We start from the raw sequence: 27,759 nt of genomic DNA, 5'->3' as shown, positions 1-27,759 counted from the left end.
TATGTAATAAAGCACTTGATAAAATAAAAATTATAATCTATCGTATTATATTAAAATACGCCAATTAATAATTTTTTTAATGGGAAATTCTCACTTAAATAATTATGATTTTTTCGACATACATTCATTTTTATGTATTTTTTGTATCTTTCATTAATGTGATTGGTCAAACTAATTATTTTATATTAAAAAAATGTGACGCACTCAATTATATTAGTAAAATGTATAAAGAATATACAAAAATAACTCTATATAAAATTTTTGTATAATTATTTAGTTTGGCCTTAAAGCCATTAGGTGGGTAGGTTACGTTACCAACTTACCCTGGCCTCAATTGTTCCTTCGTTGCATTTTCCTAGGCAAGGCTAGATAATATTATTTATTTATTTATTTATTTATAAGAAACCTAGATAATATTATTAATGGAGAATAGAGTGCTCCATTGGGTACAATAGATAGTGGAGTTTTATGCGGCAAACTCCTAGACCCCCTAACGCAAAATGGAAACTACATTTTTATTCGCTCGAGTACAATTTTTTAGTTCCTTCTTCAAATTGTTAGAATTCTCAATTGACTGGTTTTAGCAACTTATGCTACACAGAGACAAAACAATATTAATAATTCAAAGATGTAAAATTGTGATTTCTCAAATCTACTTTTTTCTTATATTTATTTTGTTTTTGTCCTTATTTGATTATACAGATTAGATGAAATGATATGAAAATTAAATAAAATATTATTTAATATTATTTTTTATTTTAAGATTTGAAAAAGTTGTATTGTTTTTTTGTATTTTGTTTTAAAGTTGAAAAAAATTGTAATAATTAGATAAGATGAGATTGTTTACGAAAACAAATCAAGCCTCGATGAATTACGTAATATTACTTGTAAATTTCCATTGGGACAAAGCGAGTGCTAATTCTAAACCATCACAATCTCTTGATCATGTCTCAACGTTTGAAAACCTTTCTCAAACTGTGCAAAACACGCATTCGCTAGCTGATCAAAGAGAAACCAATGGGAATGCGTGTGTTCGTATACATGAGAGAGATAGATGATGTGCATGCATGCCTCCATTCTTTTCTTACGCGCATCTAAAAAAGAAAACCAATGCTTCAACGCGGTTTTTCAGACTTTGCAAGAGTGGACTTCTATGTCCATAAATTGGAACATGAGACAATGTTATCACCAAATATATATATATATATATATATATATATATATATATATAATATGAAAAAATCTCAACACGTTAACATGAAAGAGACAACTGAACCTATGATCTGATCCAGCTTTCCCACAGAGCAGTACTATGCATGTGTTGTTAATATGCATGCATTTCAAAACCATTGATCTGTCAAATTCAAACTTTAGAACTAAAAGTTGGGAAATTAATTTCATATCAGTACACCGGCTACGTACCAATGAGTTGGAGGATAAGGAAATTAATTAAATAAAAATAAAGAACATAACTAATATAAATTTTTCCAGGTTTTTTTTTTTCTGAACACTTGACGCACATGACAACATTAATATTGTTCAAATGGTAATGATTGTCCATGTAGTCATTCTAATAATTTTGGGTCATTGACACATCATAAAACTACTACAACGTACGACAAGAACATGAGGACTACTAATTAATCACGCTTATTGATCTTAATTTGGAGGAAATGAGGTTGAAAATTAATGAATTTGAATAAGAAATTTCTTCAATCATATATTGTCGATCGAGGAGGTGCTTATCCGATGGTCATCATCATTTTGACAAATTCTTCGTAGTTGACTTGTCCATCACCATCCAGGTCTGCCTCCCTGATCATCTGCTCCACCTCTTCATCAGTCAATTTTTCACCCAGATTGATCATTACATGCCTTAACTGCACAGAAGAAATTACAAAGAACCACAGTTTAGTTGTTTTAGGCAGTTAGATTCTCTTGGGACCCGGTTGTCAAACATATATATATAGATGCATTGCATTTCTAATTAAAATGTGCTAATGTTCATTGCATGCAGAGATCGATGTACTGCCTGCAGGTACTGTCATTTTGATACCCCCCCGCCCCCACATAAATTAATGTAAACTGGGTGGAACATGTGAAATGCTTGCATAAAAACATTTTTAGCCTATTACGCATGATTGTCCATGTAATACATTATAGCATTAATCATTTCACCACTGAGGCCCTGATCAGACACGACCAAACCATAGAGATCCGTGTCTATGATCCCTGCAGTGTCTGATTTCTAATGTTAGAATTCAGCTGAACCTTCACTTATTTCTCCATGAAAGAACATTATTTTTCAATGATGTGTCTGTGGGTCACAGATGTAGACTTGTATTGGTACAATATCATAGGCTTAGCTGTATTCTGAATGTCAGAAATTCTCAAGCTGTGGAGGTCAACACACACGGCGAGGACACAGAACAAAAGTTTCAGTTTTGTAGCAAAAATGAGGTTCTCACTTTCACTTTCATAAAGATATGCATTCACTTGGTGTGAAGTGAATGACAAGGGGCAAGCCGACTTACCTCAGTAGCTGATATATAGCCATTTTGGTCCTTGTCAAAAACTTTGAAAGCCTCCTTCAGCTCCTCCTCTGCATCAGTCTCCTATAAAAGAGCACAAACATATCCAACCTTAATCAAGATTGATGACTAAACTATGTTTATTGTTTGGTGGGGTGGATAAGCAAGCAAGTACAAAAACATCATAAAAATGAAAATTTTCAAAATCATTAATTTTCCCTTTTTGTGTTTCGACATATTGACATGACATGTCTGGTTAACGGGGGTGTACATTGGTAGAGTTAAGGCCGTAACTATATATAATCCGTTACCTTCATTTTCTTGGCCATTAAGTTGAGGAATTCTGCAAACTCTATAGTCCCATTTCCATCGGCATCAACTTCGCTTATCATATCCTGAAGCTCCTCCTCGGTCGGATTTTGATCCAGTGACCGGATAACAGTCGCCAGTTCTTCAACGGTAATGCAACCTACACGATCAAATGCAACCACAACATGAATATTTAGATACATATTCTTGAAAACCTGTTGTAAATATAGACTATATATATATATATATATATATATATATAGCTAGTGAATCATAAAGTGCTTATAATTAATTATAAACAAGGTAGACCCATAAACGATAAGCATAAGGGGGAAGAAATGCTCACCATCTCCATCTTTGTCGAATAGGCCAAAGGCTTCTTTAAACTCGACAATCTGTTCCTCACTCAGAACATGCTCTGCGATGGTGTTTGCCATTGAATCTCAAGAACGCTCTAAGAACCTTACACACAAAGGAATCGAGAGAGAGAGAGAGAGAGAGAGAGAGTATGTTGAGTATAGCTGAAGCTTAGGTGGGGCTTTAAGTAGAACTTTGGTACGGTAAGGGTTTCGCAACTTCTTTTCAAATCAATATTAAAGAAGGTCCAACATTAAGAGTCAAATTTATAAGGTGCATGGTGACTATAGTTTGGAGTTATAGACTTTTGCTTTATTATTATTGCACGAGAGTATCGTAATTATGTTTCATTCTACATATTGGACTTCATTCTGCGAGGGAATTAATTAAACACAAAATAATTATTAATTAGTTAAAAGTTTTATCTGATTTTTCTGTATATTTATTAATAATTTATATTATAATAAATTTTGGACAGCTGTAAGGGTTTGGTGTTTAGGAGACAAATAGCATTCAAAAAGTAAGATGGACTGAGAGAGATGGTATGGGGAGAAGTGTTCTTCGCTTTCAAAATTCCAAGCCCCAGAGAGCACGCTGCGTTGATTGCACGAGATGAGAGCTTAATATCATATCCAATTTTTATACTTTGTCAAGCACTCTCTACGCGCTTCTATAACGGAGTATGATGTACAAAACCTTATTTACAATTTTTAAATATGTTTTGCACTAATTTTAAATTAATACTTCCAGATTTAACAGCTAGATTTAAATTTATTGCAAAAATAAATTTCAAAAACTTGATTCCATCGAAGAAAAATTCTCGAAAATCATCTGGTTGAATTGGATTGTCTAAATTAAAAAATAAATAAATATATCATGTGGACCTTATAATATTTAATGTTGTCCTTGAGTAGTGTAGACTCTGAATAACCATTTAATACCATGTCTAGATCATTTAATTCAATCAAGTAATTAAAGAGAATCTTAATTGAAACTCATCATGAGTTTTTCTAATCGCAAGGTAAATTAACTGCTAGAGCTCTGATAAGGAAATCTTCCAATAAACTAGAATCGCAAATGATAGGTGGGGGAATCTCTATTTCCTTCATAAATGGTACAGACAAATGATATTAATGTGCTTGGCTGTCCACGCGGTTTCCTTTTTTATGTTATTGCAGCTATTGATTGGGTTAGCCACATCCCTCCTCTCATTCGGATTCGATGAAACGTTGCCGTGGTGCAATGGTTTTGGAGGGAGTGATTAGGGTATAATTTAGTTTTGACACAGTCAATTAGTTCTCGATTATCTTCTCTGACAACGGACAGGCCATGACCACAAGTTGCAGAGTTGTGGTTCATAAACAGGACTTTCAAGTTTCAAGTGTCAACCTTCAAAAAGGAGACTGGGAATCAGAGGTATTGACCAGCAACATTTAAACGGTTCAAAGGTTTGGGTTTGTACAAGTCTGCTTCTCACACATTTTACAAGCTTGAAGAAGGTCTCTGGGTCGTTGTAAATCAACAAAGTTAGGTGAAATGTTAAGAAAATTTATAATCTGGTAATGAAAATCTCAAATCCCGGGCCATGGCGTTTACGCTCTGGGGAACATTCTGTCGCAGGACGTGAAAAACACATCATCTTTTGAACGACCACTTTTCATTGGCAAAAGCTGAATTGTTGCAGTATGAGCAGTCAGCAATACAAGTTTTCTTCTAGATTTACAGAGATGAGATTTTTCTTTGTTGTCTTTTCATCCATTCATCTTCATCTTCTGGTCTGGCATAACATCAAATGATTGACAAATAAATGGACTAACAAGAAAAGAAGGGAGGACCCCAACCATCTATGAAAATGGCTTCCCTCGTTCCTTGATGATGAATGAAAATTAAAAGTTCCCTTGGTATGATAAATTGGCTAGGATGAATACATATTTCATCATCTGCTGCATTTTTTATCCCTCACTAATAAAAATAGATAGATAAATAAAAAAGATAGACAAATTCCATCAAGTTACAAGATCATTGATGCACACAGTATAATCATGTTTGATTGCACACTTTAAGGAAATGTAATTACACTGAAGTCATCTACCAAAAAATGGGGATATAATTATAGGACTATCATCTTCATGCATACTTCATCATTTACTAAGTCATATACTTTATCAAACATCGACATCCTTAAGTTATTTACATCAGTGCTTAGCTCATATTGCAAAATCGAAACCTCTTGCATGCATAAACAATTATTGACCCCAATACTTGGAAGCGCATACCATTCCTAATACCTGAAACCTTGAAACTTTCTAAATTGTTTGACCCTTTCAAATTACTTCCTTTTTCTTCAAAAAAAAAAAAAACTCTAGAAATGATCAATGCAATGTATTCCTCGAAATTACCTGGGGTTTTAAAATTACTTTTTATTTATATTCTTCGAAAAAATATCATCCTTTCACAAGAACATAAAATACATTTTGTACCCTTCAACTACCAAGCATTTTAAACCTCACCCCTCAAAAGATCATATTGACACACTACACCATCCAATTACTAAAATGGAAAATGGTATGGTGTATATTTCTATACCATTTACCCTCCTGATTCACTATCTTTTCATCAACTCTGCCGTTTTTCATTGAATTTCATTTTACTCATCTTATGTCGAATGGCAACCACTACTGTTGCACAATCATCCAAAATTCAGTAACCATTGTTGATTGGATTAAACTTATACTCAATTCCTATCCCATCCTTTGTGTAAATGTTATGTCAATACATTTATTATTTGTTTTTAATCTCTGATCCTCTTTGTCATGACCTTTGAATGGTGGACAAGTGGTTGATTCTGATATCTTTGGAGATTAATACATTGAGCTGGTTGATCACGTGACTCGTAAGCTGGCACCAGAAAGGAATCAAACTCATGCTGCAGGATCATGACACGCGTTGGCATCTGTTTCATCATATATATTCATTGCTAACCCGATATGTGTAACCCTAATTCATTGTGTTTGTCATTCCGGCTTTGAGAGGCTAAGAGAGAGAGAGAGAACAAATAATGAATAACCTAGGGTATTGCTTAGGGTTTCACTTTTAGAAGAAAATCTGTGCGATTTTCTGTTGTGAGATGAGGGCTTTGTAAATATGTGTGGTTCTGAAGCTTCTCTGTAAAGGACATCGATTATTAATAAAGCTCTGAAGCCATTCCTACCGTGGACGTAGACCATTAGGATCGAATCACGTAAATCTGTTGTGTTGATTCTTTATTTCTTTTTATTCTTTTATTCTTTATTTCTTTGATTATTATTCTTGATATTGTTCTGTTTTCTTGTTATTTTTTTATTCTGTTAGGAGATTTTTATTACTTTGAATCTTGCTGGTTCTGTCAGTATATTTTTTATATCAATCTTTGTTATTCTGAGTTATGTACAAAGGGGACTGTGAATAAATATTTACACTTTGGATAAAATAAATCGAGCTCTTAGTTTCAGCCTCACTTGTTTGTTTCTTTGAACCAGAATTAATACCCACAGCTACATCATTAACAGAGTTTTTTCTCTTGCAAAACAAGATTAGCTATTATTAACGAGTAAAGTGGGTTGCAAACTTACAAAGTAGATCACAGGGGTTCAAAACCCGTATTGACAAGGAAGTTAGAGCACCTCATAGCGTGACCATATAGGGAAAGGGATCTGTGACTTATGATGAACATATGTACGGAGGAACCATGAACCATATAACATATACTGCCATCCTTTGCAGCAACAAAGGTAATTCCATAAACTAGTAATGCTAATAACAAAATAAAATGAAGTATATAGTTTATGACAGCTCAGATGGATTCCGAACTTCCCGCAGCTGGACAGAGTTATCATAGCAGTGATAAAAACCGTAGTGAGGGTATCTTTCATACCATGTATCTTGTTGCACGTGAGTGTCCCAGTGCTCTCCACTGCTGCTCTTCCCATACTTGTGAACCCATCCAGAGCCATTGTGGCGCTCACCCCATGTTCGATTCCACCTCTCATCGTACTGGCCTTCCCACCAAGTCTCTCCCTGTTTGACACCATGACCATTGGGATCAAAGTTTTCATCCCATTTGTCACCCCACTTTGTCCAACCATCACCCTCACAACGTTCAGCCCATTTGTCAGTGTATTTCATGCTGCCACCACGTCCATCATAAGTCTCGCCCCACCTGTCAATTGTATCAAAAGACCACGTATAAATCTGGGAACAATTTTACCTGGAAATTAGCAAAACAAGTTGTGATCTTTGAGAGGTAACCATATGTTGGCAGATTTTGAATTAGCGAGCTACTATAAACTCCTTATATGAGAGCGTAACACCCCTATAGAAGGCCCAAGCCAAAGAGCCCATACTCCAAAAGGACCAGTCAATGATACAATTGAAGCCCCATCGGAACATTATAAAGAGCAAGAACTTCTCCTTCCCAAGCAATGTAGGATCTCATACACCACCTACCCTTATCACTTATCAGAATGGGGTATCACAGAGAATTTGACAGGATAGGAAGACAACATGAAACATGACATATGAGAAATGTGACTACATCTCAAGGAATGAAGGTTGTAACTATTTAACCCGGCCATCTTCCATGTTGCACCCTCTAAAGAAGTAATCGAAACAACCTCTATTTAGAATGCTCTTCTGGATCCCCCCAAAAGAACCAACTCCAAAAAAATGCTACTCCAACAGTTCAAATTCTCAGAAATTTAATAAAATAAAAGTAGGGCAAATTATACTATTCGCTGTCAAGTACATGGTTTTTAAGTTGTGCAAACTAACAGTGGTTTCTAAATTTCATCCAAATGCTATTTACTTTTATCTCCAAAGAATCTTCAACGGGTCAAAATGTCTATGGCCACTCTAGGATTGTCATTTTTATAAATGCAAGTTTAGAGAACTAGAGTATCAAATTTTATGCAATTTAAACATGAGGTTCAATACCTTTCATGCCAAACATGGGCATGTCCAGCCTCCAGCTGTGTGTTCGGATCAATGCTGCACCACTTGTGTGCCCATTTTTCTGCTTGGCCAGAGGCACTGTAATGTTCCCACCATTTCTCTTGCCATTCATCACCTTTTCCATTCTTTCCCCACTTGTCTGCAGTTTTCTCAAGGTGAACAAGCCCACTATCCTGCACAAATTAAAATCAAGATTCAGTTCTCTCCACTCTATTTTGCCAGAATCAAAAGGAAATATACAAACATAAGCATCAAAACAGTTTTATCTTTTAGACTGCAGAAAAAATAGGGAACAACAGAAGAAATCTGTCCATGCAACTTATATTGTTGAAATTTAAAGAAAATAAAAAAAATGGAAAAAGTGAAGAACAAAAGTAAAAACCCACAAAAAAATATCTCTAGAGATGGTAGCAAATAATATTAAAAACCTTTCAACAGGTTCTACTAGGTTCAATGTTAGTGAAGGCAGCAAATAATCATGCAGTATGAGCCACCAATTAAAGCTATAATCAACTCAACTCAGCTAAGTATTGATTTAAATTAAAGTTTGGGTTGGCTCATCAGCTAATTGGGGTCCCCTCACATGTTGATTTGTACAAATACTAAATTTGCAACGCTGCACTATATACCAATGGCCTCAATTCAATCCCTATTGCATGCTTCTCATGGTACTTGAAACAACTGATGTAGCCTACAGTTTGATTAAGCTACATATTGTTGCAAGGTAACCCACTGGAGCCATCATCTAACACAAACTAGGGTTACCTCGCTGCCATAAATCAGACAGGCAAATTCAATTTGAATAATCCTAAATTTGTAAGAGAGTCGTGGTTCAAGAAGAGATTCTTTCGCCGAGATCCTTTGGACCAATTGGCAATACCTTGGTTTCTCACTAAGAGAACCAAGGATCGAATCCACCCTCCCCCATGTATCAAAAAAAAAAAAAAAAGAGATTCTTTCTAACCTGCCACATTGATTCTCTCCAATATTCGCGCCAAACATTTCCTGTTGCATCACGTCCAGATTTTTCTGAACCAAGTTCCTTGCAGCCAAACTCGTCAGCAGCCTCCCAGAACTTCTCTTGCCACTCAACACCTTGGTCAGCACTAACACCCCTGGACATTGTCCACCTGCAAATCACACCATCAGGTCTTTGCTCAACTCCTGTCTCCTTCCACCACTTTGACCCATCAGGACTCACTCCATGGGATGCAGGCTCATCCACCTTATCAAGAGCATGAGCTGCTTCTGCCGCATGTGCAAAAAATTGAAAGCCAAGTTCCTGTTCCTCTTTTAAGGAAGGTGTCACCAGACCAGACTCAGAGGCTTCAACTTTCTCAACCTCAATCAATGACTGAAGGGGTGGAAGAGGAGGGTTGTGGCTGTTTTCAGAGAGTTTACTCTCAAATGGGATTGAGAGAAACCCCACAGACCGTTCTTTCTCAACAATCGGGTTGGTTGGAATTGGATACACAGAAGATAGTCCAGCTATCAACGTGTCATTAACACCATCTGAGCTTCTATCACCATCCACAGGAGGTGACCACGACCAAAAATCTGGACCAGGAGTTCCACTTCCAGAACTTTCTGCTCGAGACACAAATATGCTCCTACCCCGAGTACCTGGTTAAATTGAAAGGAACAATTTGCATTATGAAGAACATTGGCTCAAATGTTAGCACAAGAACACTGGCTTCAAGTCTTTCTTTATGAAATCATTGTTTTTTTTTTTTTTTTTTTTATAAAGGAGAGAGTGTCAACATGAGTCACAAATAGGACAACATGTAGGGTGATCCAATTACAGACCAACCCAAATGTGCCTCTAATATTCTTTCATTTTATTTTTATATATTTATTGTAAGTATTGCTTCTCACCAATGTTCAATTTCTTATTATCTCCAACAACCAAATATCACCATGTTGTCAACTTACATTTTTACGGAATGAGTTAATGATGAAGAACATTATCGGAAGCATGGCCTTGATAAAATATGTTCATACATACACTTACACTGACCAAGCGCTAACGATGATATATTACCCACAAATTTCTAATGTTATTACTTGACCTCGAATACTCGGGTCCCATTTGAAAAATTCCTAATTAGAAAGACATAATTAAACAATTCCTCGCACCAATCCAAGTTCAGACTTAAAATTCAAAAACGAAACACTCAACGGGAAGTCCGATTACCTTCTTGATTAGCATCGCCACTCACCCCCGAAGTCCCGAAATCGCCGGAGCTCCCGCCCTGCGACGTAGACCCGGTCTCCTCAAGAATCGAGCGTGCCGCGGCAATGGCTGCGGCCGCCCGATCGATCACTTGCATTCGCTGGACCCGATCCCGTTCCTCCCTGGGGACTTCCAGAATCTTCTGGAACTCCACGCTCTTCTTCTCGAATTCCTCCGAGCTCCGATTATCAGTCCCAGCGGAGGTCTCGACGATCTTCTGGAAGTCGATGGCCTTCCTCTCTCTATCCACTGCATTCTTCCACATGTCCAAGTACGAGTCCCCGCCATCAGGAACCTTAGCTCTCAACCGTCCTCCTCCGCTCCTCTTTCTTGCTCCCTGAACCAGTAGCACTTTCTCAAGTGCCGGTAATTGATGAAAAGGGTGCCTGTACTCGTGCTTGTATGGATGGAGGTGCGCGACGCGTGGATTGACGCCGAGATGGGACGCCATTGTTACAGAAAGGGAGCAAGTGACGAGTGTGAAAGGCGAGTGATGGAGAATGTCGCCTAGCGGTGGGATTTTTGGACTTCTTGAAATGGAGGGTGGTGAGCTCAGGCTGGGTCATGGGTGCTACTATAAGTAATGTAGATGGGCTTCGTAAAGAGAGATTTTTCGTGTGATTCAAGGAAGGTTGCGATGCTGTTTTGATGTTGTTGGGCATTTGGGCCACAAGAACACGTACTGGATTTACTTTTTTTCTGTTTTTTTGTGCCGACGAAGATAGGTGAACCTTGTTGTGTGGACACGTGTAATTAAGATATGTGACTTCTCTTCTCGCGAGAAGAAAAGCAGATCCGAAAGAGAAATGTTAGTCATTATTTTAATTTTTATTATATTTATTAAATAATTAGAAATTATTTATTATATTTTATTTATAAATTTATCATATGATGAATAAATTTTCTTATCACATCGTATGGGGTCACGTGGCGGTAAATAAATATGGCTAGCCTTAATTTGTAATTCTAGGGAGCACTCGATAAGACCATTTGGACTGCACACCATTGGATTGAACTCCATTGATTAATAAACTCTTCCAGAACAAACTCCGTTAATCAGAACAAACTCTTCCAGCCTTGATAGGGGAAAACAACAAATGAAGAGGATCTCGCAGCTTATTATAACACTGAAATTATATATATAATTATCTATAAATAATGCTTATATGTGTGTGTACAAACTTCCAATTTTAACACACCATCATGCTTGCCAACTTTAAAAGAACTAATTCGTTAGAATTGTATTATATTAATTTTCTTGTTGTACTATAAGGATATTATGATGCTAGTTGAATTATTAGTACTAGTAATAATGAGGCTACGTGGTTTGGTTGGGTTTTCACCCTTGGTAGTGAAGTTGTTTCATGAGCTTCTAAGAAATATATGTTTATTTCACATTTTACAATAGAATTTGAATTTGTAGCTTTGGCGGCAGCTAACAAAGAGACATAATGGCTGAGGAATTTGTTATTTGACATAAAGTTATGGCCATAACCGATGTTAACCATTTTTTTGCACAATGATAGTGAAGCTACTATGTCTAAGGCTTATAGTAAAGTCTATAATGAAAAATTTAGACATATTAGATTGAGACATGAATATGTTAAACAATTAATAAGTGGTGGTATTATTACTATTGTATATATGCGGTCAAGTAAAAACTTAGTGGGTCCTTTCACAAAGGGACTCGCAAGAGATTTGATGAATAGTACATCTAGTGGAATGAGTTTGAAACCTTTCTTTTAAAAAAGATCACCTATAATAGGAACACAAGCTTACACTATTAATAAATAGTCTAAGGTTTAATGAGTCATAACAAATTACATTTATGTGGTTGTGATAGCATTGAAATTTAATTTAATGTGATAAACCTTTCTAGGATGGTCAGTGTTGGTTGTTACGCTAAATGTAGGATTAGTATTATACTATTAGTGAAGTTCAATAGTTGTAAGTGTATGAAGTGATAAAGACACAAAATGAACTTTACATATGTGAACATAAGAGGTGTGAACAACTTCTAGTAAAAGTTTAAGGTTTACTTTTGTAAATGTTCATGAATGTCAGGATGAAACACGTGGATTAGTGCGAATGATTGGTGAGTTATCTCGCTAAAATTGGATGGAATCATGTGTGTGGTATTTCCGTTCTTGACGTATAAAGTCTTGGTTTAAGCCTATGCCACTATTGACTTTGTTAAGAATTTGAGATACTTACACTAATTGAAGGTTTAAGTTGAAAGATATCTTCTTGTATGCATGACGATATCAGTGTTTGACTAAAAATTTAATATCGCAATCTAAGTGGGAAATTTTTATATTTATTATAGATTGTAATATTAAATTTATTAAATGTGAGTTATTATTTATTTTCGTGAAGTACTATCTCAAAAAAAATGTATTGATTCAATGGTAAGAATGTGTTGTTTCAAATGAAAGGGTATGTGTTCAAACATCATGGCTACACTTTGATGTTTTAATTTTAACAAGGCTATGAAATAGCCCAAGGGGCGCATGTGGGCCAAGCCCAAAGAGGCACAATTTTAGGCCAAAGAGACAGAGACATGGTGCTTGGGCCGAAGAGGTGCCACACATGGGCCAAAGAGACACCATACATGGGGCGAACAGACACAATGTATGGCGTGGGCCGAACCGGCCTGTGTGAAGATCCATTTGGATGAGTGCAATGTTTCAAAATAAATTCAACTGAAATGTTGAATAGGTGCTTTGAACCAATAACATCTCTTGTAAAAGAGAGGTGTCCAACCACTCGACTAGTCATGTTCTTTGGTCTCTAAATGAAACAACATGACATTTTAACTATAACTACCAGTTGAAAAATCACAAGTTGAGAGTTATAATTTTTCACATAGTGTCACTTCATTCTCCATTTAGAATGAGACCCACGAATTTATACATTCTATTGTCTTATATTTTCAGTCATTTACACAATTTTGTAGATAAACTCTTAAATAAAAACTTTAAAAGTACTATCTGTAATTGATAAATTTGTTGTATTCTGGAGGTAAATTGCTTGTAACTGAGTAGCAAACTCTTTTGAGTGAGAACAATTATCACATTAAAGATAGTGTCCTACACACTTCAAAATTGCATTTAATTTAAAAAAATTTCAAATTATTGTATCCGCACAATAATTTTTGTCAACAGATGAATGTCTAGCGGCCGGATCGACGATGTCTCTACATAATCGTGATGGCATCTTTAGTCCCAAAATGACCGCAGGACAAAGGAAGGGAAAATAGGAATTAAGAGAGGGATCAGAATCATCAGATAACCACCCTAAGTACTGTAATCGATGAAAGTCATGATGTGCAAACAAGGACAGAAAACAGTCAATAAGTTTGTTTTCAAATTCAAATTGTCAGATTAATACAAGCCAGTGAGACAATTTGCTTAGCCTACAAAAGTATTTTTACACTCATGCTAGTCACTCTTTTCCAAGTTAAATTCAGATTAAACCAAAACTTATGCACACTGTTGTATTTATCGTTTAGTGAAGGGTTAAATATGGAGGCCCGCTACCAAAATCTTTTTATCAACAAAAAGCGACATGAACTTGGGTTTTCATTCTCGTTCTCGTTCTCTTATCTTATCGTGTGGTCCTATATATATATTTCCATCCTCTTATGTTATTATTTTTATATTACTTTGATCTGTACGCGAAGCAGCAGCAGCAGCACTCAATACTTGTGAGGACAATGATACACACGCGGGCTAAATAGTAAAAGAAGTGTTCCTGGCACCGTTTATGTGAGATTCTCGTGTAAATCCAGAGCATTTGCCAGTGAAAATTTTCTTTTACTTGTCCTTTGACATCTGATCTAGCGTTCTCTCTCCTCAGTGTAATTGTACGACCCTATTGATTTCATAAACTTTGTCGCATTTCTCATCTAGATCATGCAACATCGACGCTACTTGTACGAAAACATTGAAAATTCCAAAAATCAGTACATTCGGACGCTCATCAATCACTGCCAGCACCTACTCGATTATCGCCACCATCTACCCACATCAGCAAGCTCAAATTCAAAACATGACCAAAAGCCCACTCCCCGGCAAAGCACTTCCTCCAAAATATATGGCCCAGTCGGTGGACTGATACCCGGTGGCGGCGTCGGTAGTGGCGGAGGCACAATATCAGGCCCTGGGGGATTCGGTGGCACGTAATCGGGTGGATAAGGCGGCACTACGTCCGGTTTCGGAAGCGGTACATCTGGGTCAGGACGCGGCGGTATAGTAGGCTTCGGGAGTTCCGGTCCCGGGTCCGGATGTGGCGGTATAGAAGTCCTCGGGAACTCCGGTCCTTGTTTCATCCCCGGAGGACTGTACGGTGGAGGATTAGTGTTCACTTCGGCCGGAATACTCCCCGGGTCAATCTCCGGAGTGGTAGGAACTGGTAGCACTTCCGGTGGGACACTGGGTTGATGATTTGGCACCTTGGGGAACTCCGGGGGGCTCTTGCGTACAGGCTCATCGGCTAGAGAGTGAACGGAGAGACGCACGGGCTTCTTGGGAGAGATTGCAATGTAGGACAGCAAAAAGGGCGGGGCTTTTGCCGCGGCCAAGTTGAATGAACAAATTGGGATGGTCCTTTTCATAAGGTTCGATGAAATTGCAGAGAGAGTAGCCAGCATTTTCAGCTTGTTCGTCGTGAATTTAGCATTAAGGAGCTGGGGATCAACATTGCCGGAAAGGATATGCAAGGTGGGTGACACGTGGAGATTCGTGGCAGTGTGGACGACACCTGTATGTCATGCAAGGGTACAAGTACTATGGACGAAACTATCAGTTCAAAAATTCCCCGGCTGAACACGTGTGCCTTTGAGTTTTGAAATTTTTTTTTTTTTTTTTCTTTTTTGGGAGTTTCAGAGTCCTGTCTTGCATGCTATTATGTATTAATTTGTATAATCTAGGTTTTTTTTTTTTTTTTTTAAAGGGGCATGGGAGGTTGGAACAGGAGAACCGGAATTTTAGATTTTAATTTAGTTGTTTATAGTTAAAAATAAATTTAAAATATATAAAATTTCTGGTTGTTTTAGGTATAAAGAAATTTTATAAAAATAAATTTAAAAATTAGCTTGATTTAATATGGTAAGTTAGATTTATATAAAATTATTTTTAATATAAAATATATATAATATTTCATATAAAATCATTTTAATTTATGAATTTATTTTTATAAGATTTATTTGTATTATAGTAGTGCTCTAGTAATATTATACATCACATTTTTATCTTATTTTGATCATACTAAATAGTATGTGGTACATTTATCACCATTAGATAATAAAGAAACATGTATTAAATAATCATTTAATGATAAAAAATATGTCACATCCTACTTAGTGAAATAAATGCAAAAATTAAAATATCTTTATATTTAACGGGTTCCCAACGTCTTCATATAAAATGGCTATGAATATATAAAGTATAGTTACATATTCTAACATCACATGATTGTCCCATTACTAACGCCGCAACAATCTTAATTGTCCTTTTTATACGAAAATAAAAATGCTAAAACACTTGCCTTTTTTGTCTGTTCTATAATATTTTCAAGATAAATTAATGTTCTTAGAAAGAAGTAATAATTCAGATATCACTTGCAAGGGCCATCCTAAAATTATAAATTAATTAATTGATCAACCGATAGGCTCATAATGTAACACGCTCCATTATTAGTTAAAAATAAAAAGAATCCATTTTTTTATTATGCTACCAGACGGAGCATTATCTTGATATATTTATTGATTTTATCATTTTTAATCGCACATAAGACTTATTGTAAGTAGTTTTATAAGTAGAATTATTCATATAAAAAGTCATTTTGAAATATAACACATCCTTATCAACTATTTAAATGAGAAATCACTTATAAATATTATATATATATATATATATATATTAACATCAACCGGATGAATGAACTCATGTAGTATATTATCGATTTTCCATATATATTCTTTATTCGTGATGTCTAAAATATATAACAAATAAAATTATGGGCTGTGTATATATAGTATCATCACCTTTTATCAGTGTTCGATCGAGAAATGAGATTCGGATAAGGATCAATTCAACGGGCTGGATCGAGTAATTTATGACAATCTTTAATTTAATGTTTCAATAATAAAATATATAAAAATCATATAATGCAATTCAAGCACATGTATTAGAGAGTTTAAAATATGAACTCATTTACTAATTTCTATAAAAATATGATATGAATCTAAATTATCCAATTGATGCATTTAGCCTCGATTATCCATATTTGTTTGCCTCATATACGAAGAAAATAAAGACTATTAAGGAATAAGTATAGTTTTATATTCAATTTTTTTATTATTGTCATTGAATACACTAATAAAAAAATTAATATATGTTTAATCGTATGGTATTTTTGTACAATAAATAAAAAAAACTTCGTTATCAAACATGGCTTTAAAAGTGAATACAATTTTAAATCGGTTATCACAATCCGAAACCCTTTTAGCACTATAAGAAACTAAGCTTTTTTCAGAGTTCAAAATCGTCACAAATATTCTCAATAATCGCTGCAGTTAATCATTTTTGGTGATTTTTAAATCGCCGCATTTTCAACAAAATAAAAGCGTCATTTTTTATCAGTTACAACCATAAGCAAAAATTATCGCAAAAAATTATTATTTTCGATGATCTTAGTCCGTTGCAAATATCCCAAAAAATAAAACTAGCCAGAGGGGAGGGGGGGGTGAGAGCTTCGGCTCCTCCCCTTCCTCCTCCCAGCCTAGAACCTATTGTCTTTCCAGTTTGTTTATTTTCTAGTCTCATGTGTTCTTTTGTTTTTGTTTTGTTTTTTTTTCGGGTCAAACCATGGAGAAACGTCGTTTCGAGGTTTTTTTGGTGGCAAGCAACCACCACGCGCCCCATCGTAAGGTTCTTAAACCGTCAATCTTTCAGACTGCTAAAGATTTCGTCAAAAGGAGCAGCACGTGATCCACACGCGAGGGTCTAAGTGCACCCGTGGCCTCCACGCACCACCACACAAAGGGATCTACCATCGTCACGCGCGGCTTTTCTAGAGTCAGTGATCTCGATAACTTCAGGATCAACGGTCCGGCACACTCCCAGCGTGGCGCATGACTACAACCTCTTTGTTCAGTATTTTTTCGGTTTCAATGTATTTCAAGTTTTTTTTTTTTTTTTTTTTTTTGTTGTGGTTCTGTTTTTAGTATTTCCTATGTATTTTTTGTTTTGTTGTTTGTCTTAAGTAAAAAAAAAAAAAAAAAAAAAGGCTATTGGACTTGTTGTCCATAACAAGAGAATCCCTCTCATTCTTTGGAGGATGAGAGTTAGTTGTCTCGTTCCTCCTTTGGAGAATGGTGGGTGCTTTTCCCTCTCCTCCCTTGGAGGATGGGGGTTGGATACCCTCTCCTCATTCGGTGATTGGGTGATGGTTATTTCTGTTTTTACAAAGTGTTTTATTCTCAGACAAATCGAGATTGAAATCTCAGAAGGTTTTGTCATTAGAGAACTTATAGAAGTTAAGATAATATCCGTCACAAATAAATTTGTGTGTGGGAAAGCCCCAAACAGATGAGTAGTTTGACTTGTAATCTGAGTTTTTTCTTGTATTTCTCAGCCACAGCTGTAACTTCAGTTCTATTGAATGAAATGAAATATATTTTCAATTAAAAAAAAATTAAATAAGTTGAAATCGGTTATAATTGGTCTAATTTAAATTGATTATAAAATGTATTGAAACCGATTCAATCTCGGATCGATTGAGATTAAATCGGCCAAATCTACCCGGATAAAATTGTTTTTGCGAGCTTGCCTTTTATCTGATTTCTGTTTTCTATATTTATTTTGCTTGAGGTTCTTATGGTATTTATGTTTTTAAATTGACTTGTCAAATTAGTTTGACAGAAATAAGTTTTTTACCTTGAGGTTCTTATGGTATTTATATTTTGAAAAATGCTATTCGACCCCTTCAATATTACTGTTGATCCTTGTCGATGGACGTGGATATACCACGTGTTGAGTGATTTAAAAAAAGAAGACAAAACTCCCTTTATAGTAGGGGTGGGCAGCGGGGCCTTGCATCTCGCTGCCCTGCCCCGCAGTGCAAGACACTAGCAGGATGGGCCCATTTTTTTATATAAATATATATACTTTTTATAAATATTTATTATTTTTACTATATATAAATATAATAATATGGATTTTTACACAAAGTATTTTTACTTAATACTTTGTGTAAGTTGTAGGTAGTAGGGTGAGCCTTTTATAGATTGTCTTGACATTACAAGTTTCACACTTAAGTAATGTTTGACTCTTGTATTACACTACAGTTTACACAAAATATGCACTAGCAAATTTAAAAACTACAGTTATGTAGTTTTAAATTATAGTTATATTTATAAATTTAAATTTTCAAATTGTGTTCAAAAATATTTTTTGATCACTTTTAGACCCAGAAATAATTTTTAAGTCCAGTAGACTATAGTTCATTATTGAAGTGGGCGGGGGCAGGACAGATTGGGAGTTCACCCCCACCCTTAGGTGTCGGGGCTGGGTACCTCGCCCTTGGGATGTGGGAGAGGGAGTGAAAAGCCCACCCCCCGGCCCATGCGGGGGGGAGGGGGCTACCACGCACTGTATGATGCCGGTAGCCCTTACTCTGTAGGAAGCTGGCTCCAAGCTCTGTAGGAAGCAAAAAAGCAAACCACCCACGCCCTCTGGAGGAAGCCCTCGTCCTATCCATAGCTGCAATTTTCCTTCTCCAAATTGACTTCTGAGCGAAACCCTAGAGTCTTTCCATCCATTTTGTTCTTTCCACCAACCATTTCCTTATTTCTATTTTATTTACAATTACATAGCTTGGTGTGTGACCAATTTGGTATCAGAGTATTTCGGTCTTGTGGAAGCCATGGTAGAAGTCGTAAATAAAGATTTGTAAAAAGAGTAGTACTATACATCAGCTCCTGTAGCATTTCACTCTTCACACACCTTACGTGGCGTCCATTTTCCCCTCCCCACCCAATTCCCTCTCTCCCACTTGATTCCCTCTCTCGGCTCACTGCCTCACCCAGCCCCGCCGTGCGTCACCTGCAATGCTACCACCCACCACCATTGGCTCCTCTCGCGCTGGCAACTTCCAGCCACCTTCAAACCTCCAAGGAAGCCCCCACGCGTAGCGCCCCCATGCGAAACTCGAAATGGGTTCTCCTACACGATTTGTCGTTGCTACTGTCGTCGTCGTTAGCCTCCAACCCCATCATCGAGCACCACTGAGCCCTTTGACCTCCCCCCTAGCCTCGTCGAGCACGGCAGCCCTCTCCCTCTCTTTCCCGAAATGGGTTTCACCCATACGAGGTCTACCCCTTACCGAGCCGTACGCCGCCACCTCGAGCCTCCCTTAGCCACCACCAGCTCTACTACACCTCTCTCAGCCCTCCATGCTCAATCATGCCTCTCATTTGGCCTACGGGGGGTACGGGTGGGGGAGAGGATGCGATGCAAGTTGCGGGTGGGGGAGACAATGGTGACACCGGGTGGGGGTGGGGGTGGGGGGTGAGGGAGAGGATATCGACGCCGGGTGAAGGAGAGGATGTCGACGCAGGCAGGTGGTGGGGGTGGGGGGAGAGGATGGGGAAGGGGTGAGGACGGGGACGGGGGGCTCGGGCGACACGGGGTGGAGGAGTAAGATGGGCTTTGGATTTTGTTGTGGGGGTTTTTTGATCATTTTACTTGGAGACACGTAAGGTGTGATCCGGATGTCCCAAAACAGGGAGCTACTCCCAATATTATTTCTTGCAAAAATGGGTGATGAGAGCCCTTTATGAAAGCCATGGCAGAAGCCAATGGAAGACCGCAAAAATGGATGTCAAAGTATTTTGGTCGATCCCCATCACAACCTTCTTCTCTCAGCTCTATCTCCAAAGTTTAAGGCTTCGTTTAGATTCTTAACTCCTCTCAACTCATCTCAATTCATCATTACAACTTTTTCAAATTTCAATACAAAATATAATAAACAATTCAACTTTTTTAAATTTTTAAATAATAATAATATTAAAAAATAATATTCTAATAATATTTTATCATCTCAACTCAACTCACTTTAACATCCAAACACAATCTAAAAGTAGAAAAATATGAACTTACATCTCAAAACTGCTGGTACGTGTGTTTGACCCTTTTTTGATGGAATGTTTCGCTTTGGACATCAGATATGATCAAGGTTTGCCTGTGCCATTTGATTAATTTTTTCCAAACATTAAAAGAAAATAAAAATAGGAGGAAAGGATAAAACACAGATCTAAAAGCTCTCTTGATGATCAGATGGTGGTAGCTTGGGCGGAAAAAATTATTCTTCGTTTTAGTCGACGTCGATTTGGGAAATAAAAATGGCTGTGCAGACACTGCAGAGGGCGGTAGCTTGGACGGTAATTGAGACCGATTTGCTTCTTCATTTTCATTTATTTTGTACGGGAAGACACAAGAACAGATGATAATCGATTTTTTTTTAATATAAATATATGGCTGCCACGTGGCGAGACCACGTCAAGCGGTAAAAGAGATCGGTAAACAAGGAGGGGCCCGTGCTGCGTTTAAAGAACTTTTCAAGTTTTTGACTTATCGCAGTCATTGCAGAGGGAACATCGCGTGGAGCTGCACAAAGTCGAAACCAGGGAGACCCAAACTGTCACAGACATACAAAACAGACAGAAAATGAGAATCACAAAAGAGAACCAGCTTTCACACAAAACAACCCAACACCACCAACCCCAAGGACAAGAAAGTTCTCTTTTCCCCTCGTTCCCCTGAAAAGTTTGTGCTGAAACAAGCCAAACAAGAACCCCAACCTGTCTCTCTCTTTTTCCTCGTAGATCCGCTTCTTTGCCGAAGGGCCCTTTTTGCTTTAATGAAGGAGCTGATTGTGGGATCCATGAAGATTTCTGGGTCGTCCTTGTTTTCCTGTCTATTGGGTTCTCTTTGGTGAATCTCTCCATTTCTTGGTTGGTTTTGGCAGGTGGTTTGTTTGTGAAGCTAGGGCTTTTCAATTCTTTTTTGGTTGTTGTATGCTGAGATGCAATCGGGCAGCTCTGAGTCCTTGAGTCCGATAACCCACCGGGTTCAGTCTTTGTCAGCCTCTCAGTCCTTTTCAACCACTGATACGAGAGGAAAACATCGGGTACTGGCTGAACTGAAACGTCTCGAACAGGAAGCTAGATTCTTAGAGGTAAGCTCTGTTTTTCTTCGTAAGCGTAGTGTTTCTGGGACTTCGTTAACTGCTATGATGTGTTTTTGGCATTTTGTGTTATTAGATGTATAGTTCTTTATTGGCTCGTTGGCTTTATTAGGGGATTGTAAGTATGTTTACGAGACGATGGTAATCTCTGCAATTATGAATCTACTTAGTTGCTTTGTCTTCAAAGTCACCAACTTCTTTGTTAGTTTCAGATTTCAAATTTGATATTACAATTTTGGACTTTTGTAGTATAAGCTAGTCGAAGTTAGATTATGTTTAATTTAGCAGCTATTTCTGAAAGTCAGCTATTTTTGTCAAGTTGGGAATGGATCTAGAATCTCCATCCAAGTGGTAGTCTATGCTATTTCAGCGTATAGAATGATGAAGCTATGGGAAGTAATTGATTGATACACGGGTGCATTTGATTGTTTCTTGACCTTGTCTGCATTCCATGTTCCCTTTGGCAACTAAACTCAGTTGCTGTTGTTTCTTGTAAGCGTTAAGCAACATGAATTTTTGGAATGCATAGTCAATTATTTGATGCATAAGTTTGATACACTAACCAACGTGTCTTAATAAAATACTAAAGGAAAGCCTTGATTGATATGAGAAACATTCGCTCAAGCACCCAACAGGATACAGTCTTGGCTTGAGAAGCTGAGTTGTCAGTTTGATGATACACTCAGCTGGTTTGAATTAGTGCAGACTCCGGTCCAAAATAAACCAGCCTATAAATGTGATTTCTCTTGAACTGATGCAGCTGTGTCTCATTTTGGCTGTCCTACTCTTGTCCCTGATAAGACCAGAATGGGTCAAAAGTAAACCGGCAAATAAACCTTATTTATTAGTATGATTTTCTCATTTTCAAGTTAACACCAAGCAACCTAGTTTTTCAAGTTCTGGGTGATTCTTAAGTTTGACTAGCAACACATACGTGGTTCTTATTTTGATGAACTATGTATTGATGCTAGAACTACACAAGTACTTTACAATGACTTTTGCATATATCCATATAGAAAGCTACCCCAAGGGACAAAGCATTGAAAAGAAGTCTTGAACTCTTCTATTGTCCGCAAACAATTCTCAAAATTTATACTATCCCCTTCCTTCCAAATGTACCACAGTAGACAGATAGGAAACCTCTTCCATACTGCTACAATTTGTGGGTTGCCATATAACTCTCTGCAATTGGCAAAGAGGTCTACTAACCTTTTGGGCATAAGCTGCATAACCCAAGCCCATCCAACTTGACCAAAGATAATCCACAGATTCTCATCCAAAGATGTACCACTCTAGTAGTTTAGCAATTTCACAATGGAGAAAAAAGGTGATCCACAGATTCTCTGCTCTTTATGCACATACGGCACCAATTTATCACAATGACATGACATTTTCTTAGATAGTCCATGGTGAGGATCTTCCATAGGGAAGCTGTTCAAACCAAAAAAAAAAAAAAGCTTCTCTTTGAGGTGCCTTAGGGTGTGTTTGGATGTTGAAGTGAGTTGAGTTGTGATAATAAAATATTGTTAGAATATTATTTTTTAATATTATTATTATTTTGAAATTTGAAAAAGTTGAATTGTTTATTATATTTTGTGTTGGGATTTGAAAAAATTGTAATGATGAGTTGAGATGAGTTGAAGTGAGTTTGGTAACCAAACGCACCCTTAATATGCCAAAGTTCCAAGGAAGGAGTTACTACCCTGAGACTCTGAAATTTTTGAATTTTCTGGATCAGACATACTAGTGAAGCCAGACAGAGGAGGCAATTCTTCACTTTTTAAGTGCCACATACACCTCCAAGATGAAACCCGGAATGAAGGATTAATTTTTGGGGTGAGAGAGGTTACATTTAAGTATAGGCATAATTGGGCTGAAGTAGCTTGAGTAGATGAAAGATACAGTTTTTTTACAAGAGTCTTTACAAATTTGGGAGCTTATGAAAGAAAGGTCATAATGGGTTAGGAATAACATAGATTCGGAATCAGATTTTCATTACAATTCTCAAGTCCTCAATGGGCTATGCCACCTGCTCAAACTGGCATATTCTCATGGTAATGCTAGTTTCTTATGTAATCAGTATGTCTGGGAACTTTTTGAGCGATTTCTGCATATTTTGTTTACCCAGAAGTTACCCTGATGTTTCTAAACCTTATAAGCTATAGAAAAGGTGATCTAAAGGAGAAGGTTAACATCTGAACAAGTTCAGGACATTAAGGACTTTTTTCATAACAAGTTGTACTTTGAAATCCTCCTAACCTTTCTTTTTTTCCCCTGTAAAAGAAAAGACAATTATCCTTACCCTGACTGCCTCTTCTTTTTGGAAAAAATAGGCTATTTTCTTTGTAGGATAAATTGGGTCATAAATCAGTAGAGTTGCCTCATCCAGCAACCCAATCAGTTTCATCCGTTAATTTCACTAGAGTTTCCATCAACTACCATTGAGCTCTTGGAAAGCTCCTTTGGTATACATTGCATAATTGTGACAGTGTCTTCTGCCTTGATGAGACACTGAAGGTTAATGGCATTGGGGCTTTTTGACTCGAGTAAGTTATTCAAGTTAGGGAAGGAATTAGGTGTTTGTCATGTTTTATTGATTTTGATACACTTCCAATGTGAAGGATGGCTACATGAAAAAGTTCTCTACTATAGCATTCTCTTCTGTAGGGAAACTACTTTCCATTATTTACTTCCAAACCCACTGGATTTACCTCATTTGTTTTTGCAAATGAGATGAGATGAGTTGAAATGAAAGTTAAAAGTTGAATAAAATATTGTTAGAATATATTTTTTTAATATTATTTTTGTTTTGAGATTTGAAAAAGTTGAATTGTTTATTTTATTTTGTGTGAAAATTTGAGAAAGTTGTAGTGATTAAATGAGATGAGTTGAGAAGACTTGTGAAAACAAAACTAAACTTTTAGTCTAACTTGTCATGATAATTTGAAGTGCGAGTATTTATGACACCTCTCTCTCTTTCCTCCTTTGGTGTGGAATTTCTGTGTCATAAATTTTTTTCCTAATGTCTGTGCTTCTGTTTCCCTCAAATGCCTGTGCTTCCCATATTGGCTAACCTCAATATGTCCCATTTCTTTCCATAGTTTTCCTGTGGCATATGACTTGCATGTAACTTTGAAAGTTACATGGGAGGATTTAGATGCCTATTGCCATAAGTTTTGTAGGGGTCATTGGAGAGGCAAAAAACATCCTCTACTGAGATGTGATGGTTCTTTGGCACCCTTCTGTTTCTGAATGACTTCACAGTTCAATTTTTAAGTGGTCTGTAATTGCTGTACTTGATCAGAAAATTTCCCTTCTTGCTATCTTCTAAGTTTTTTAATGTACGCTCTTTCTCCTTTGTTTATAATTTTGGCTGTTAGGATGACTGGAATTTCCGTTGATGCAGGAGGAGCTGGAACAGCTTGAAAAGATGGAGAAGGCCTCGGCTGCATGCAAGGAGTAAGAAAGAAAAAAAAAAATATATAGTGCAGTTATTAAGAGTACTGTTATTCTAAGGTCTCTACACCACATACTGCTTAGATGGTATAATTTGATTTGGAAGATAAATTTCAAAATTTGAATCTTACAAATCAAATATTACCATTTAAGTGATGTAGATGGTGTGATCTACACACCGACTTGAGAATAGTATAACTCAGTTATTCAATATTTATCGATTTTTAGTTTGGCTACTATCGATTCACTAGCTGATGTTTATAATGTGCATGCCAGAATGCTGAGCAATGTGGAAACAAGACCTGATCCTTTGCTACCAGTGTAATATTTCTAAGCCAACCCTGTGTCTTCATTGCTTTTAAATTTTCCCCAGAATCAGTTTTTTTAGATGTTTTATATAAAACCATATTTCTTCTGGTTTGGCAGGACAAATGGCCCAATAAATCCATTTTGGGATCGATGGTTTGAGGGCCCACAAGATTCAAAAGGTTGCAGATGCTGGATACTGTGATGGTCATCGCTGATCTCAGAATTTACTTCAAGTATGAGTTACTGGCAGAGGGTTTAACTTATAAACATGTCGGTCTTAGAACAAAATTTTCTTTTGATTCGTTTGTTACAAATTAAGGAGAATACTGTCATTGCAAATGTTTAGTCGAATGCTTCCTTGTGCATATGAGTACTTTATAGCAAAAAAGCTTCATTGTTGGCAAATGATTCGTAAAATGCTTGATGGTACAGATGACAATTGTAATGCACTTTTTTCCCCTCGCGAGCCATGGTTTTTTTTATGACATGCTGCACAACACGCGTAAATCTATAAAGCATTCTGTGACATGATTCGATATGATGATGTTCCCTGAAATGCTCTTTCCAAGAGAGAATAACAATTTCCCGGGGCCAATCAAAACTGAACAATGTACAAATTTGTTTAGAAGTAAGTCTCATACACACAAAAGAGGCTTCTATATCACTCATCCTAAATCCGTGAATGAATGGACAAATTCCTCAATTTCCCGACTTCCAGCATTCCTTGTTCAACTTGGTGCTTTCCCGGTAACCCGCTGAGCGATCCAACCTAGACCATTGTACAGCCCTTCTCCTGTGAGGGCACAGCAGGCTTGAATGTGCCAATTATGATTCTTGATGCTGTGAAGGGAAAGGCAATCGGTGATTTCGGCTGGGGTCATGGCATCCTTAAGGTCTTGTTTGTTAGCAAAAACAAGTATAACAGAATGTTGTAGATGTTCGTGGCCCAGTAACCTGAAGAGTTCGTCCTTCATTATAGAGATCCTGGCTCTATCAGTGCTGTCTATCACAGCTATAACTGCATGAGTTCCTCGATAATATGTTGCCCATGATGTGCTGAGCCTTTCTTGTCCACCAAGATCCCACACCCGAAATTAACAGCGTTGACAAACAGTCGTGTAGCTGCTAAGCATTTGAAGTAGAAAAAGTCTACTCTGCCGCCCCAAACGTACTGTTTGGTGAATTTTTTTTTTACCAAATGATGAATAAAAGGATTTTAAATATATTGATGCATTTTTTTTTATTTTTTAAAAATATTTAAATACATTAAAAATGTTAATAGAAAAATTAAAAAAAAATTATTTTTACAACTAGCGGTAATACCGAGCGGTGCTACTTTAGCTCTTTGTAGAGTCGCACCTCTCTTTGAAGTATACATATGATATAAATTCTCTTCTCCAAAGAGAGATTAAGGCATAAATAAGTCTCACCCATGAGCCACCGGACCAAGTCAATTTCCAAGTCCGCCGAATGATAAAAGTGACAGGAACTTACTTTGATAATGCTACAAGTCCATTTCTCCCAATTTACAAGTTTGGGCAACAAACCTCCTATACCAATATTATATTCTCTGTAAATAGGGCCTACCCTAAAACATATTGGAGTATATGTAGAGACTGATTTTGGAACTGAAAAAGCGTTTGCTGAAAGTTGACTTGACAGTTGGCTCGAGCCAAAGTTAGCTTGACATACCGCTCGAGTGAAGATCAAGTCCGAGAGTTCGCTCGAGTCCTGCTCGACACTCCTCTCGAGCGAGACACAAATCCTAGTATTCGCTCGACACTCCGCTCGAGCCAATGTTTATTTGGTTGTTCGCTCGAGTCTCGCTCGACACTCGGCTAGAGCAAAATATACAATTTTTTCCAAATTAGGGTTTCCAGCACCACTCACTATAAATATATCATATTAGACTTGTGTTGGACGGCTTCAAGCATATTTTGAAAGAGAACAATTGTCTAGTGAGTGCATATTGTGTGAGAGAGTAAAAAACCCTAGAGAGTGTGAGTTGAGATTGAGTGATTGTAATCTCCTTTGGTTAATAAGATTTTTGCAGTTCTGTGAACATAGACAATTTGCCGAACCACGTATATTGTGCGTCGTGTTCTTGATTGTGTTGTTTTTATTTTATTGCCATCGTTGTTGTATATGTTTTGCATAACATTTCACAACAAAACAGACACCCTATAAAAACAAAAGACCACAAAGAGATTTGTAGAATCATCTGTTCATGGTTTTCAGTTTCTTTTCCTGTATCATTATCTTAAAACATTTCATATTGACAATGTTCAACTTTTACTGCTGGACACGTCTCTCCATCACCTTGTC

At 37.0% G+C, this 27,759-nt stretch overlaps 4 protein-coding genes across 5 annotated transcripts; 1 reads left to right on the top strand and 3 right to left on the bottom strand.

The window, feature by feature from the left end:
* Positions 1 to 1,473: 1,473 nt before the first annotated feature.
* On the bottom strand, positions 1,474 to 3,418 carry LOC121249039 (calmodulin-like protein 8). Its single transcript, XM_041147682.1, has 4 exons — positions 3,187 to 3,418; positions 2,843 to 3,000; positions 2,535 to 2,615; positions 1,474 to 1,880 (listed from the first exon to the last, which is right to left on the bottom strand). The coding sequence occupies exons 1-4, from the start codon at positions 3,275 to 3,277 to the stop codon at positions 1,743 to 1,745; spliced, it is 468 nt and encodes a 155-aa protein (XP_041003616.1). The 5' UTR covers positions 3,278 to 3,418; the 3' UTR covers positions 1,474 to 1,742.
* Positions 3,419 to 6,813: 3,395 nt separating this feature from the next.
* LOC121265542 lies at positions 6,814 to 10,979 on the bottom strand. The gene is made up of 4 exons (XM_041169214.1): positions 10,381 to 10,979; positions 9,151 to 9,809; positions 8,169 to 8,359; positions 6,814 to 7,395 (listed from the first exon to the last, which is right to left on the bottom strand). Exons 1-4 carry the CDS (start codon positions 10,868 to 10,870, stop codon positions 7,020 to 7,022), a joined length of 1,716 nt encoding a protein of 571 aa, XP_041025148.1. The 5' UTR covers positions 10,871 to 10,979; the 3' UTR covers positions 6,814 to 7,019.
* Positions 10,980 to 14,425: 3,446 nt separating this feature from the next.
* On the bottom strand, positions 14,426 to 19,182 carry LOC121247314 (protein TRACHEARY ELEMENT DIFFERENTIATION-RELATED 7A-like). Its single transcript, XM_041145683.1, has 2 exons — positions 19,098 to 19,182; positions 14,426 to 15,180 (listed from the first exon to the last, which is right to left on the bottom strand). The coding sequence occupies exons 1-2, from the start codon at positions 19,180 to 19,182 to the stop codon at positions 14,426 to 14,428; spliced, it is 840 nt and encodes a 279-aa protein (XP_041001617.1).
* A 1,863-nt stretch (positions 19,183 to 21,045) lies between these two features.
* On the top strand, positions 21,046 to 25,839 carry LOC121253754 (guanine nucleotide-binding protein subunit gamma 2-like). 2 transcript variants are annotated; one of them, XM_041153726.1, is made up of 5 exons: positions 21,046 to 21,357; positions 21,451 to 21,660; positions 25,076 to 25,128; positions 25,402 to 25,446; positions 25,552 to 25,839. In XM_041153726.1, exons 2-5 carry the CDS (start codon positions 21,508 to 21,510, stop codon positions 25,634 to 25,636), a joined length of 336 nt encoding a protein of 111 aa, XP_041009660.1. In that variant the 5' UTR covers positions 21,046 to 21,357; positions 21,451 to 21,507; the 3' UTR covers positions 25,637 to 25,839. The 2 variants fall into 2 exon arrangements, with proteins under 2 accessions (XP_041009660.1, XP_041009659.1); XM_041153725.1 differs by having other exon boundaries at positions 21,047 to 21,660.
* The last annotated feature ends 1,920 nt before the right edge of the window (positions 25,840 to 27,759 follow it).

This window comes from Juglans microcarpa x Juglans regia, chromosome 1D (genome assembly GCF_004785595.1).
Source record: "Juglans microcarpa x Juglans regia isolate MS1-56 chromosome 1D, Jm3101_v1.0, whole genome shotgun sequence".
Lineage (NCBI taxonomy): Eukaryota > Viridiplantae > Streptophyta > Magnoliopsida > Fagales > Juglandaceae > Juglans > Juglans microcarpa x Juglans regia.
The sequence above is the reverse complement of the archived record's forward strand: the minus strand, read 5'-3'. Positions and strand labels throughout refer to the sequence as shown.